We start from the raw sequence: 15,438 nt of genomic DNA, 5'->3' as shown, positions 1-15,438 counted from the left end.
CACGCACTAAACGCAGTATTTCTTGAACCCTTTGTAGACTAGAGCTCAGGGATACTCTAATGTGGTCATACACTGCTTCATAATAGACTCCTTTATAAAAGGAACCACTGAAATCAGCTCACAATCAAGTTTTGGATGGAATTTCCCTTCACCCAGCTAAGGAAGAGCCAACTCTGAGGACTCCTTGTCCTTGGAAGGACTCTGTGTTCAGAGGGTAGTTTTTGCCAGGAGAAATCGGCTGAGGTCTGCACCCCGACCAGCCCCTTTCCCCCCCCTCCCTGAGGCAGCCAGCACCCCAGCCAGCCCTGCTGGGACGCGGCGGGAGCGATCCTGCTGCGCCGGGGCAGGACAGTGCCAGAGGAGGATGTGGGCTGTCTCACTGCCACAGGGAGCACGTGTCAGCCAGGACGCTGCTGTGGACACCAACAGACATGCTTTTCTCCCTCCTTTCCTGTGCAACTGCAGGCAAGGACAAGTCTAAGCAACATAAAATGGACTGGTCATTTTCTTTCTTACCCTTTTGAGAAGGAAAAGCATTTCACACCCGTTTTGTTACTGTACTTTCTCACAGAGGGCTGAAACCTGGTCTTATTTGTGTGTATTACCCCTCTGCTACTGCTCGTAGATGTGAGGGCTGCAGGATTTTGTCCTAAAGCTCTTCAATTACACCTACCTCCTGCAGGCAATGTTGTTGAGGAAGATGTGGTGATGGGAGTGAGGAGCTTCTTTAACAGTTACTTAATTAAGGTATTCCCAGTCCTCCTCTGTCAAACCCTGTTGTACACAACGCTTTAGCTAGGCCTGAGCTTCCCTGGGGGGCCCGTGCTGTAAACGGGAACAGGGTACGGGTCAGCAGTACCAAGGAGGAGTGTGTGTGTTGTTGCCCGATCCTGTCCCTAGCATGGCCTCGTAGACTCTGGTGCACATAAAGCACACTGGGATGGAGCCGCGTGTCCGGGAGCGGGGCGGGCGGGCGGTGGGGAGTGGGCACGGGGCACGTGGGTGATGTGAGTGCACCGACAGTGCGCGGCCATCAGTGCAGCGCTGCCTAGGAGCTCTTCACAGCCATCGTTGTGTCCGAGGTCTTGTGTGTGGGCAAAGAGGAGGCGTACCTAATGTGTCAGCAGAGCCAGGAATTCATTGTTAGTATTTTTGTAATCTCATGACCTAGTCATTATGAGCTCAAATTGAGTTGTTACAGAAAAAGAGAAGAATAGCGTGGTTAGAGTTGCTATACGCACACCTCTTCGTTTCGCAGCTTAGAGGTGAGCGGGCAGTTCCCATCAGATTCCCGAGCAGACCGAAAGCGGTGCCTTGAAACCAGAGGAAGGGAAGCGGAGGGGAGCTGTGAGTTGCCACATGTCTATGAGTCAGTTTAATCACAGAAGATATGCCCCCTTCTATTTTTAACACCGCTCTGCTTTTTTCTGTTGTGTTCGCAGGGGAGACCAGAGTTTTCAGAAGTAGTCACAAAATTAGAGGAATGTCTGTGCAACATTGAGGTAAGGACCTTCCCTCCGCTGCGGAGCGTCTGCACGTGGTCGGGAGCTCATGTGGCTGAGGAAAGGGGTGGCTTTGGAGCCTGCGAGCTGCCTGAGCTCCGTCCCACGGCTAGCTGGCACGCCGTGTTTTTAAGGCACATTGTCATTAGTGATTTATACGGGTGCTGAAGGGAGAGCATCACTAGTGCTGTGGGGATGCACTTCACAGCCCTCCCAGGCAGAATTCTTTATTCCCCTGCGTCCCATTCAAGACTGCTTGGTTTAAAAAGAAGAAAAGACAAACTGGCCAAGACCCCTGGGAAAAAGGTAAAAAGAGAGAACACAAGAAGGGTAAATGCAAAGGCAATTCCTGCTTCGGACTGTGGCTATGACACAGATGGATGTATCAGCCTTCAGCCCAGTGTAAGATAAGTGGTCAAATGGAAAGTAAATGATTCAGGGATGCAATTCCTGAAATTGTATTCTCTCTGTGTGTTTGTGTGTGTGTGTGCGTATGCATGTAACAGTTTTAAATAAAAAACAAAAAAACAACCTCCTTTTAAAATGGATCGCTGCTCTTGAGCTTAAGGGTCAGAAAAGACACCCATAATCTATTACATTTCTTCATGCTCTGACAGCAGCTGGTTGCTCTGTGCGTAGGTGAAAGCTTTTAAGTGTAAAAAAAAAAAAAAAAAGTGAAGCAGTATATCATAAGAAACTCTGTCATCTCATGGGAGACCTGACTCCTATGATACATAGGCAGCAACGCATGCAGGAAGAAATCTGGGGCAAGAGCTTATACACAAAAAGAAAAACATAAAGCATTACCTAGCTGGGGAGTTAGACCTGAGCTCCACTGTGTCCAGGACAAAGCCTTGTTTGAGAGGAGTTTGAAGGAGCAATATCTCCAGTAAGTTAAGTACTGTAGCCGATGAGGGTGGGGAGTTTTCCACCTCCCTCTATTTCCTCTCTCTTTTCTTCTCCTCTCTCAGGAAATCATTCCTGCTCCTTCTGCACAGTGGCAGGGACCTTTTTGTGCCAGGCAGCCTAGGTCCCTGCTGCGGCGGGTGCCCGTGCTGTGCGGCTGGTCCATATGTACAAGCACACCCACGGCCGTGCCAGCCCCGTGCCCACGCTGCCCCGTCCCTCAGGGTTCCTGCCGGGGACGCTCGGACAGGCCGCTGCCATCAGGCAGTGCCGATGCCTTTCTCACACAGCTGGGAAGGCCCCAGCCCGTGGCTCCCCCCGGAGGCAGGGACGTCTCCCAGCTGCCCATGGATGCTCACGAGCCAGATAATTCATGGCTGACCCATCTCCTGGAGAGCCATCCAAGCCCAGCTTGGAGGCCCCAGGCCATGATGAATTAAGCACTTTATTTGGCAGGCAGCACCCAGATCTCCTCACCTGACCGAAGCCAGCAGGCACCGCTGTTTTCAGCCAAACTATAAATGTGGGACACACAACTTATGAGAGGGCGCTGAGGAAAGACTTGTAAATACGTAATAACAGTGGCACCCTTTTTTTTTTTTTTTTTTTTAAATCCAGTTAATGTCTCCAGCCTCCAGCAACAGCAGCGGTTCTCTGTCTCCCTCCTCATCGTCAGACTGTCTCGCTGCACGAGGAGGCCCTGGCCGTAGCCACGTTGCAGCACTACGCAGTCGGTTTGAACTGGAGTACGCCCTGAACGCGCGGGCTTACGCCGTCTGGTCCCAGAGGTACGGACTGGTCACATGGGGCTGAGGAGAGCCCTCGCTCTGAACGGGATGGAGCGTGTCCTCCCCGAGACCGCGTGGCTCATGTGCCCAGAACAGGGGCTCCCTGCAGCAGGGATTGTGCCCAACCGGGGACGTGGCTGTGTGGGAAGGCAGAGGATAGAAACACACTCCGGGGCCGATCAGCGGCCGGGGCCAGCCGGGGAGAGCACTTCTGCGGTCTTGTCTCCTCCTGTAACTGCTGTAGCGCGGAGTGTCTGGGTTATCTGAGTGCTGTGGAAGCCATCCTGCTGCCAAGACAACAGCTAAGCGTTTGCATTTTTCACTATGAGTAACATCAAAATAGTAGAAAATCAAGTCCCACTGTGCACGGGCTCTGCACGCAGTGCCACTGCTTTATCACAGGAAACAAAGGACCGAGGGCTGCCCGTCCAAGGGGACGGCGTCAAGTGGTCATTAGATGGATGTACCTTCACTACCTGCCCGCAGGTCTGGGAAGGACAGTGTTTATATCACAAGGCATTTTCAAAAATTTCACCAAAGAAAAGCTGAAAGACATGTTTTTCTTTAGATAAAAAAAAATAAAGAAAAAAATATTGCATTGTGTGGCATCAGTGGCAAGATGGAAAACCCAGGTTAGACCATGGGCAGCGTTTCAGAGCCAAAGGAGGTGGCTGGAGGCCTCAGGTGGTCCCGTGGCACCGAGCCCCCCAGGGCTCCCGCACAGTGCGGGCACCGCTCGGGGCACGGGGACCTGCCCCAGCAGTTACTGCTGCGAAGCCGTGCCTCCTGCGGGAGCTGTTGTGTGGTCGACAGACCATTTGTCAGACTGGAGGCAGTTCAACCTTTCCGCACTGTCTGAAAAATAGAGAAGGCTGAGTTAGTGTGTCACATCAGAATAGGAGGGTGGGATTTGCTGGTCCTTGCAGGGGGCCAGAGCTCTCCAGTGAGCTCCCCTCTCAGCAGAAATCTAAGCCCTGCAGAAAGCAGATATTTGCTGACTCGTATCACAAGCATGACTTGTTCTCTCTGCCAAAATACAAGGCAGATGTGTCCTTCTGATTAGGAGGAGTAGGGAAAACCCAGCTGAAAATCCTAGAAATGAGCAAATTTGGGAAGAAAGGTCACGCTGGAACGCCATGATCATTATTACTACAAGAAAGTTTGTTTCCTGTTACATTTATAGGTATAGGTCCCCCTCACGGAGTGCATAGCTTGTGCCTGACCAAGTGTCTGAAAACTAATTTCTGACATGCCCTCACCTCTGTTAGACTCGTAGTAGTAGTGGAATTTATTTAATAAGAGGGAGTTTTATGGACAGGAAGAACACCCAGTTCCCCAACCATAAGACCCTGTGATGAAGATAAAATGGGAAGAGATCAGTGATCCCCAAGAGCAGCTGCAGCAGAAAAGCAAAGTAATTGAAGAGGTGCTGTCTTCTGATGTTGTGTCTCTCAGGTCTGGATTCTAGTTTTTGGCTTTTTTCATCTTGATCTGAAATGGTGACATGATTAATCAGCTGAAGGGGGCTGTGCTGCTGGCAGAGAGCACGGCCAGGCTGGCGCCGTCCCCCCCGCTCACCACGGATCTCAGGCTCTTCTCGAGAGCGGTGGGCAAAGGTGCCTCTGCTGAGAAGGGCAGGGACAGGCAGACAGAAACAGGGACAGAGGCAGGAGATACTAATGCCAAGTCCCTTTTCCCTAAGGAAGAAGGAAAGGGTCTCAGCCTCACAGAGATCTGTGGGAGTTGGCACTGCTGGGGCTGTTCCTACCAGAGTACATCCTAAAAACTACATATTCAAGTTATGGCCATAGAAAGATAAGAACTCCCGGTATTTTTTAAGTCAAAGTCACATGTGGGTTGTCTATATTATTGTACCATTAAGTCTACCCTACCTCTTGGGAGACCTGGTTTTGAGGGCACATTTAGCAATCTCCTGTCTCTACCCAATGCAGAGCAAGAGTATGGTGAAAATGGAATGGTGCTCTTAATCTCTGCCAGAGGATCCGTGAGCTTGGACTAAACTTTACCCTTTAGCACCACTTAGCAGCCAGAAACGGTAACAGCAGAGCAAGCCCTGCCCTGGTGATAGGCTCCTGGTAACCGAGGTGCGGAGAGTCAGAAATACAACCGGCTAAAACGGGGAGCTGCAATCGGGAGCAAAATGAATCAGTCCTTTGCCTGTTCGGGGGCTCGTATGGGGAGGCAGAAGACAAACGCCTGCAGACACTGAAATCTTCTGCATGAAAATATAGATCAGACCTGAGATGTTCATCTGGCAGAACGTGATACCCTGTAAATCGCTTTTCTTGTGTCACACGCTGCTGGAGCAGGACGGGGAGGGGGGCACTGAGGTCAGGATGAAGGCGATGTGAGCTAGGCTTTTGTTTTGCTGTTGGATGTAAGAATTTGCATGAAAGGAATAAGGAAGTGACATCTCAAGGTTAGCGTAGACACGAGAGAGAGAGAGAAGGGGCACTTGCAGTTTGGGCTTCTTGTTTTTGTGTGCACTTGGTTTCTGTCTGCCGGCAACCTGAGAAGAGCTGGTAGAGGACAGTCCTGTAGGTAACAGCTCCCGAGGATCAGGGAAGCCCCAAAGAGTGTATTTGAGGGAAGCTGCTTTGAGAAGGGATGACACATGAGCATGCATGTGGTTCAAGTTCTTGCTTCATAACTTCCTCTTGGTTTTTGTTTATTGCAAATGCCAGTGGCTGGGCATCAGGCTGATGTAGTTTATGTTACTGTATTTTCCTTCCAACTCTGTAGAAGAAGTTCTTATGGTCTGGAGATGTGACTTTATCAGTCTTATCTAAACAGACACCTCTTATTTAATTATTTGCAGCGCTGGGCAACACCCTTCCCAGGGTCTGTCTTTGGATGAGATAAGAAGAAACTTCCAGTACCCACCAATCGACAAAAATGGTGAGTTAATGTAGAACGCTCCTCTGAGCATCTTGCTGTGGTTAACCAAAACCTTGCTGAGGTACCAAAAAGTCTCATGAGAAAACAACATTCAGCGCAGGCCGCTGGCCGTGTCAGCCAGAGCTGGCAAGGTCTTGCCTGGGGCTCCCGGCAGCTTGCAGCTGCTTCCACGGTGGCTGCGCCCCAACACGTCAGAGCTGGGGGGTCCTTTCGGTCGATGTGGTGGATCTGTGAGTGAGGAGAAGAGGTGGCATTACATCCTCTGCTTCTGCAGAAAGTGGGCAAGACAGAGATATTTCTGGAGCATAGAATGACACAACACGCCCTGTTCACATCTGCACTCCCCGACCTGTTTTGTCACCAGGAGAATTCAGTGTTTTGTTCTGCCCAAAGCACATATCAGAAGCTCGTCAGCTTTGCTGTTTTTCAGGGGCCTCAGCATGACTCTTGCACTCCCTCCCCTGAACTGAGCACCCTGGGTGAAAATAAGAGAAAACCTGGTCATATAAATATTTACTGAGTACAACGCTAACAGCAGTGTTGCTGTCATAATGAGTAGTGAGGTAATGACCTTCGAAACTGAAAAAAGAACCAAAACTTTGTTATTACTTGTTGCATGTGGATTCCACAGCTACAGAGAGCTCAGGGCACAGCTTTCATCAGGTACCTGGCAACTGGAAAACTCAAGGAGGAAGAAAACAAGAACGAAACAGGAATGTTTAGTGAACTAAACCATCCAGGCAATACTGGACAGGGTTTCTCAAGTCTGTATGAAAAACTGACAAAAGGGAATGAAGGGCTGGTGGAGAAGAGACATTTGACCTGTGGGATTAACGAGTGATTTCAGACTGCACTCACAAGACCTCGAGGTTTATTTTCAGTATACCTGTTCCCAGGCGCATAGATTCCACAGAAGGGACCCAAAGCATGGGAGCAGGATGTGGCTGGTCGGGGCACCAGGACCGTGGTCAGAGCCAAGAGCTGGCCAAGCTGAGCCTTGCGCTCACTCGCCTAACGATGGAAAAGCCAGGATGGTACCGAGGAAAGGGCAGATCCTGCCTGCCAGACACCACAGGACTGGAAAAGCTACTCCTTGCCACACGCTTCATTTCAGCAGGGTTACGCAGCTCAAGGCGGAGCCCTGCAGCGTCACCAGGACGCGGATCTCGAGGATGAGCAGAACCAGCATCCCCCGTCACCAAGGCCCGAGCGCAGCTGCCCGGGAGACCCAGCACCGCACTCCGACCACAGCCCAGGCTGCCGGGTCCTGGGGCAGCGGCCAGGCCCTTGTGAAGCACAGCAGAAGACAGCAAGTCCTGAGCCCTTTTTTACTAGAGTGCTTGGTCTAATGATCGCAAATATTTGCACTCTTTATTTATGCCACAGAAGCCAATTTCACTGCTGTCTCTCGCCATTCATGTCCATTTTGATCTTTTTTTCTTTCTGTCTGCTTTTTGCCTAATGTTTTCCATTACCCTGATTTGCACTTGTAGTCTGTAAACAATAGAGAGAATACATTCACTGTTTTCTTTTCTCCATAAAAGCCCCCAGAGCACCCTGCTCCCATTCCTGCAACAGCCTCTGTGATAGTGAACAATTTTCTTCATTGAGTGCATCTGAAAATAGAAATGCTACAAGTAAACACAGCCCTGACTTCTTCACTGACAGCAAAGCACCTGCTCTTCAGGGGAAGTTTCACAAACTGCAAGTTAAATGGTGCCTTGAAAGCAGCAGAATCACGAGAGAGATGCACACTGCCCAGAGAACGCTGTCTATCCTCTAAAGTTAAGACTGGTGTAAATACAGAGTTTAACTTTGGCTCTGGCTTCTCCTTGCTGCTGCAGCTCCCAGACGCGACGCGAGGATGTGTGTGCACTCACTGAGCATCACCCATAGGATACGGTGAGGGGGTTGGAAACACTGAAGCATTAATTAAAGTGCAGGTTCCCCACGTGTGGCAGCCCTGAGGCGATGGGGAGCGACAGAGGCTCCCGCCCGGTGTGAGCAGGGCGCTGCAGCCCAGCACAAACATCATCCTGCTCCTGGAAGGTGCCTCGTCCCACACAGTCGCTCCTGAGGCACCACGGACACGCCACTCCCCCACCCGCTGCCCCCGGTCACAGCCGGCCTGCGCGAGGACGGGCACAGCGTGGAGCCCAACACTTTCGGGATAGCAGTGAGATTCCCCTCAGGAAACACTTTGCTGCCAGCAGCCGAGGCAGTGTGTCATGACGAGGAGATAGATTAACCAGGGTTGCTTAGGGCTCACATCTTAGGGACACAGTGGTCAGTACTGCTGTAATTAGCAGAGTCTTAATTTTGTGCAGCTGTGTCTTTTACGATTGGCACTCAGGAGCCTTCGCCATGTGTGCCAACCATCCCACCCCACCCTGTGCCCCAGAAGGTGTTTGTGTTCTAGTTTCTCTGCTCTCTCATTTCCCGAGCATCCGAGTACCCCTGTACAATGCCCAGTTATCAAGAAATTTGAGTTGGCTCCACTGGATTTTTGTTAGTGCAGTAAAATACAGGTGCATGGGAGCAGCTGACCAGTGACACCCTGTAAAGGGAGAAACAGTTTCTTTGGCATTGGTGGAGCAGCTTGTTGGAAATACAGTGCTGGTGAGAGCAGTTGCTTTCTGTTTTGTAGTGTCAAGAATTAAAATATTTTAGAAACACTTACCAGAATATGCTTATTTTGAGCCCTCCAAAGCTCTTGTGGAAAGGGCAGAAGGTTGGGGTTTTTTTAATGGCAAACTTCCACTGTGTTATTAAAACACTGAGATTCATGTTTTTATGTCAGTCGCTAAAGATTTGCAGACAGCAAAAGGTATCAGCATGATCTGTGCCTATTTATCTCAAAATGACATGCACGTTACTTTGTTGACGTTGTCACTGCAGGGGAAGGGGGGGAAACTCGCTGCTACGTTGAGCCACACGTGACCTTGTCTCTGCCCCTTGCAGGCTACGTGTCGGACCCCATCAGCACCATGAGGTTTCATTCCTGCAGCAGCAGCGGCAGCTTTGAGGAAAGCAACTGAGACTCGCCCTCCACCCACAGTCACAGTCCCCACCCTCTCAGCGCAACGCCCAGGCACCGTCTGCTACACCGAGGGTCTCTAAACTGACCAAATGTCCCTGTCACAACTTCTGGCACTTTCTCTGCTGGTCTGCTTGAGGGTTGGGTGTTGCTGGTGGTGGCATCTGTCCTTTAACAAAGTCAATGTCCACAAGGAATGTTGCACTTCATCTTGAGCATTAATAATTCGGAGAGATGAAAGTACAGATGTGTCTGTTGTGGTTTCAGAGTGCCAAGGCGAGATGTTCTTGGCTTAGCCTGCACAAGGAGGGGGGGGTACCAGCCCCTCCCTGACTGGTAGGTCCAAGGGAGCCGCCAGTCCCATCCCCATTGAGAAGAGGAGGAGCCTGTCACTCCCCACCACCATCCTGGCCACCGTGGAGACAAAGGTGTTCCCACTCCCAGCTTCTGAACCACATCCAGCTGCTTTTTTGAGCTCCCCACAGTCCCAGACAGGTCCTGCATCTTGTTTTCCTCACCGGGGGCTCACACAGGTCCCCAGCACAGCAGTCCCATGGCTGCAGCTCTTCTGAGCCCTGATCTCTGGCTGCTTTTCTGCCCACTGGGAATAAAAAGCTGTTTGGGTGCCCATCTTAACTGTACGCACCCAGATGTTTGTGTTTGCTTTTGCTTATCCCCTCTCTTGTTTTGGTTTGAGTGATTGTTTTTCCCAAAGAGTGTAAGCTTTCATTCAGACACTTGCTTACAAAAAGCAGCACAGGTACTCCAAAACAAACTTTAAACCAGAAGGAAAATATGTAAAATTGTGTCACAGATATGATAATCCTAACACAGAGCAAAGCTGTGTTTCTGCCTTGAAGCAGAGCTGCAGCAGAGTGCCATCTAGCGCCTGCTGAGCTGGACAAGTGCTGTGCCCAGGCTTTGCAACAGTCACTCCACTCACTGCAAATTAAAAATCATTTAAAAAAAAAAAAAAAAAAAAAAAGAGGAAGGGCAGGAGAACTTGCATTCTTCTTCTAGAAGCAATTACAGAGTTCATTATGCTGTTATTTTCTGGGGTCTTTTTGCAAATTAGCAAAATTTAGCTGCAAGCGATCCTGCTGTAATATTCCTTAGCTGCATTCAAAGACACAAGTGTCTTATTGGCTGAGTAGAAATCAGCGTTCACAGCGGCTCTGGGGGTGTTAGTCAGGATGTTGCTTTCTTAGGACTGTGATCCCTGCACCAAGGTCTGTGATGACACGTCGTACAGTGTGACACACGTGAACCACCCATGCCAAGTGGCTCTACCCACCCACGTCGTCCATGCATGCCGTTAATTTCACAATCCTAAAGCAATAAAAGTGGGGCAGATTTCACTTCGCAAGGTTACAGATGCTTTTTCATTTGTTTTGTTTCACTTTCTGAAAAATTCAGTGGGGGAGAATGGGAACTAAAGACGTACGCCACATGTTGCAGATCTGCTGCCAGCCCCTGGTTCCACCCAGCAGTTACTTCCTCTTCTGCTGGGTTCATGTTTCAGTTCCAGTATCATTTACACCAACATTCTGCTGGACTAATGTAAACGTTAGAAGAAATACACAGAAAGGCTTGGGATGCAGCTCACCACAGGACTCGCCAGACCCTGTAGGAAATCCCCCAGCCCCGGCAGAATTCCAGCTGGGAGCCGATCCCACCCTGGCAAGCATCCCGCCCTGCGCCCGCTGTCGCTACCGCTGAATCCCCCCATGGCAGCGTCTTCCTCCCTGAGGCCGAGGCAGGTCTCTGTGGCCAGGGAGCCCCCTCAGTTTAATGCCTAAATGTCGTGAAACTGAGGAATTCGGCGTTGCAGACAAAGGCAGCATCAGTGCAGCACCCCGGCCGCAGCCCAGCGTTCCAGGGGACTAAACGCTGCTCCCTGCTGCAAGGGAGCAGCTGACAGCCCGTCCTACTTCCCTGGGTACAGTCACAGCTGTCAGAGGTGACGAGCATTTGCTCTGAGCGTTCCTCTGGAAGAACTCGCAGAGAACTCTGCGCCCCATCTTTGCGAAGCTTCAGCAGCAAGGCACTGCTGCGACAGGGACACTGCGATGTCAAACCGCCCAGAGCTTTAACAAAAACGTCAGTCCTTCCCACAGATCAAAGGAACTCATCAATCACCACAGTAACTTTTCAAACCAATGATTAGCTTTATTATTTTGCAAATGCCTCATCTGGCAGGAACATTTCCCCTTATGGCTACAGAATTTGTGGAGCTTATGGCCTGAGAGAGGATTAGCCACCCAGACAGGAGCTACCCCTGCCCAACTCCGCCAACCCCCCAGCAGCCCAGGCCAGGGGCAGGCACATCTGCAGGACAAACCCCAAATGGCCAGAACTTGTTCAGGTTAAAAACATCCTCCATGATCTCTTCCCATTTTTGGTTCATGAAAGCAGAAAAAGTGTGTAAAACACACTGAACTTAATACGCTGTCCCCTCAGATAAATCACTGGGGGTGAAAAAAGGAGGTATCCCCTGAACAAAGTCCAGTTCATTGCTAACAAACAAAGCGTTCTGACCTTGGTGCTCACACCCTCTGGTTTAAACAGGACCTCACCAACATCCAGCGACCTCAGCCATGCTGTTCTCCTGCAGCTGTAACAATCCAACCTCCACACTGCAAACCACAACACCACCACATCCAGATTTCTTTGCAAGTGGAGGAAATAACGTCATAGTCTTGCTAAAAGTAGAAGCAACGCTGGAAACTGCCATGCTTTGAGGAAAGACATGCAGAGCCGACAGGAGAAGGCGCATTTGGGATGCTGATGAAAATTCCCTACCTGTCCCCTTGGCCAGAGGGTTCCTGTGGCAGAGCTCCCGGGGCACAGGCAGGGCACAAGCTGAGGCAGGGAGGGGTGACGGAGATCAGACCTCATTCCTTGGTTTTTGCACCAGCCAGTGCATGAGACACCAGCAGGGCAGAAAGGATCAGCTGTCGTGTCTGAAAAATCAGTTCCAACATCATTTTTTTTCTCACAAATACCTCTGCACTATGTCTTTTTCCCTTGCTTAAACCAATCATGTGATGACTCTTCATTACTCCAGCAGCTGTACCTGAGCACCAGAAACTGAACTGGACTAGAGAACAGAAAATAGAGCAAGGAAAGTAGACTTAATTTGCATGAATACCTCTATGTATAAGCTGCTTGGTACGATCTCTGAGCACCTCCTTGGAAAGGGTCAGAAGTGGACATGCAGAAACAACAAAAAAGTCAGAAGGCTTTTGAAGGCAAAACTTTTATAGTTTAGAAAGCTCTTTACAAGGCTAACTGCTTGCAAATAATTTTACTAGTGCCTGGCGCCGGGAGCTGGACTTGGAACGCCCTTCCTCACCCTGCACCCACAGAGCGAGAGGCATCTGTTTAGCCCGTGCCACCTCCCGGGGTGTGATTTCAGCATCCAGTGACAAGCTACTGAGAGTACCCTCCTTTAGGGAGTAAAAAAAAGCCTTTGTGGTGAGCCAGCAATGAGTTTTGCCAGTAGCAACACTGTTGGACAGTTTGCTTTTCTCATATACGTTGAGTGTAATAATTAGTGCCCCCTCCCCCCCATTATTTTTTTTTTTTGTGCACATCCTGGTTGTCCCTAAGTGCCACCTACCTTTTTTCACTTTGAAGTTAATTACTAACTAGCAATGGATAGCAGAGCAGAAATTATCATGAGTAGCATTTCCAAAACCATAAAATTATCCATTTGGATAGTTTTGCATCTTACCAAAACTCCACCTGCTCAGCCTACAGGCGTGCCCATGTTTTCAAAGCACACAGCTGGTACATCTTTGACAGCCACGCCACCAGCCCCACAGCAGGGCTCTGAAGCAGAAATTGCCAAATTCAGCTCAATTCCGTGTCTGGTTCAAGTCCTCCAACCATTTTAGAGATCAGTTGCCCTACAGGAGCCAGACATGGCCAGTGCAGTGTCCCAGGCACGTGGTCGGGCTCACGTCACCCCGCAGCTGTGCTGTGCCAAGCAGCTGCCTGTGGCACTGCCAGCGTGTCAAAAAGTGGGGAAAAAGGTGAACATGTGGGGGGGAGGGGGGAACCATCTGGTATGGTGCAGGGGTGAGCTGTCAGGATGGGTACGGGTGGTTTCCCTGCCTGTATCCATCCTGTAAATGTGGCTGTCAGAAGGAAGCATGAGAGAAAACAGATTATTTCATCAATGCAGTATGAGCTCAGAAATTGTGGAGTGTTCTTGGGAAATTTCATCTTTTTTTTTTTTTTTCCCTATCTGTATATAAAACCAGAATATTTGAAGTGTGGGGTTTTTTACAGCAATACAAGAACTGGTATGAGTCGGCACATTCCTAAGCAAAGGATTCATTTCCCTAATTGTTAAATTCATATGCACAAGTGCCATTTATAAATACTTTAAATAAGGAATTGTCAGCTTTCCAGTTCCCTACAAGCACTACTGCGCTGTTCATCCGGGGCTTGCCCAGTGCTCCAGGTCTCCTGCAGCCCGAGTGCCTCGGCAGATTGGCTGCCTTGTGGTTACCCACTCGCCTTCTCTCCTAAAAGGCCAAGCAGCACTAGTGAAGCTGTCTGCTGCTGCTGCCAACCCACCCGCCACTCCATCCCCTCCAGCACGCTGCCAGGCTGGGGTTCTCTAAAGGCGGCTTCTACCCCCGAGGAAAGAGCCCTGGCCCCTGGCTCCCCTGAGAGGGAAGGGGTCGGGGCTCGGCCGCAGCCCCGGGGACATGGGCAGCCTCAGGTTTAATCCTGACCCTCCCGGGGACTCCCTGCCAAGGCAGAGCCCTGCGCTCCCCCTCCGCCCCTGTCACCCGCAGCCCCTGAATGGCATCACCCCCGTGCGCTGGCCAGCGGCTTCGGCACAGTCGTGCCCGCAAGCCAGAGGCATTTGCTCTGCAGGGGATCTGCGTGACATGGCTTCAGCAGCACAAATATTCAGTTAGAAAGCAGAGATAAACTCCAGAGACCAGGCCCTACTCGACTGGCAACTACTGTGCTTATGAAATATATATAATGAATAACGAAAGCATTTGCAAAATGTCAAGGAGCCACGCACGCTGCTGCAGGTTTTTCATAGACCCAAGTAAATGAGCAGGTGTGCATACATGCACCGAGAAACCAACCGCTGGAGAAGGTCACTGGCATGAATTCAGATTCTGAACACTTTGCATACCGGGTGTATTCAGCTGTAGAGTACGCAAACACAGGTTATCTATTTACTGCCCTTTTTTTACACTGAACAACACTGAGAATGTCTTGGTCCAGTGAATAAGCCACTTCTGGTTTTGTGGACGTTCCCTGGTTAAATGACCATTGTTGAGTGGTCAAAGGTCAAACGCCTTGTAAGCAAATATTGCACATCCCGCACAGAATAAACATTTCAGCAGGACCACTTGATGTAATGCTTTCTTTTAAACTGCTGAGGACTGTAAAGCTGTTATTAGTCTTTTTTGTCTACTTCTCTGTTTCAAAGCCTGGTGTCCAGACTGAAAACACAAATGCAACCGTCTTTAGCACAGGAGGGAACAAACACCGATTACTTGATCCCATTGAAAGTTCCTCTCCCATGCAGACTGATCCTCAGTGACTTAGTGTCAAACCCACCCAAAATCCCGCTCATTTCAGCCCCATTTCCCGACCTGCACACGCAGTGACGGCCCCACCGTGCCGGGCAGAGCATCCTGCAGCCCCCCGAGCAATGCCTGCCAGGCGCTGCGGGCTGGCGGGGTCTCGGGGAGCCCCCGGGGTTGCGCAAGAGCTGGGGGGGCTCCGGCAGTGGAGATCCGCAGCCAGCGCTGGGCTGGAATTGCTTTACACCGACCACCCTCCTGCAGAGCCCGCACTGACCCCGTGGACCCGGGGAGCTATTCATGCCTGAGCCCAGCAGAAGCAAAAGGCCGGGCTTGAACCATTTATAAATATGAGTTGGCATGTTCGCATTTAACAGCGCTAAATGTTTCCAAGTCCCGGGAAGGCCCTGAAGTGTGGCCAGTGACAAGCCCGGGTCCCTGAGGAGAGCACAGCCCTCCCGCACACACTAGAGGGTCGCTTGCCTGCAGCGTGGCGTGGCAGCAGCCCCCAACCTAAAGACCCCTGGGCAAGGCCACTGCCACCCCCGGGACCGGCCGTCCCACATCTCTGCTGAGCTTCCCCCGACGCGCTCAGCAGAAGCAAACACCAATGTGCGCTGGGGCCCTGTGCTGCAGCGGAGACACAGCCCCGACTGTCAGCAAAACGTCCACAGACGAGTCGCAGATGACGGCGAGAACAACACAGCACTCAGACACGGATG

General features: G+C 50.7%; 1 protein-coding gene across 4 annotated transcripts in view; it reads left to right on the top strand.

The window, feature by feature from the left end:
• The window catches only part of TNNI3K (TNNI3 interacting kinase), an 85,628-nt gene extending 75,105 nt beyond the window's left edge, over positions 1-10,523 (top strand). For all 4 annotated transcript variants that reach the window (XM_074875754.1, XM_074875753.1, XM_074875752.1 and 1 more), the window contains 4 exons: positions 1,443-1,502; positions 3,027-3,196; positions 6,036-6,115; positions 9,077-10,523. In XM_074875754.1, coding sequence (XP_074731855.1) covers positions 1,443-1,502; positions 3,027-3,196; positions 6,036-6,115; positions 9,077-9,153 — 387 coding nt within the window. In that variant the 3' untranslated portion in view covers positions 9,154-10,523. The remainder of the gene's footprint in view (positions 1-1,442; positions 1,503-3,026; positions 3,197-6,035; positions 6,116-9,076) is intronic.
• Positions 10,524-15,438: the final 4,915 nt, after the last annotated feature.

The sequence above is a fragment of the Strix uralensis genome, chromosome 8 (assembly GCF_047716275.1).
Source record: "Strix uralensis isolate ZFMK-TIS-50842 chromosome 8, bStrUra1, whole genome shotgun sequence".
Taxonomy (NCBI): Eukaryota; Metazoa; Chordata; class Aves; order Strigiformes; family Strigidae; genus Strix; species Strix uralensis.
Note: the sequence above shows the minus strand (reverse complement) of the source record. Positions and strands in the feature narration are given on the sequence as shown.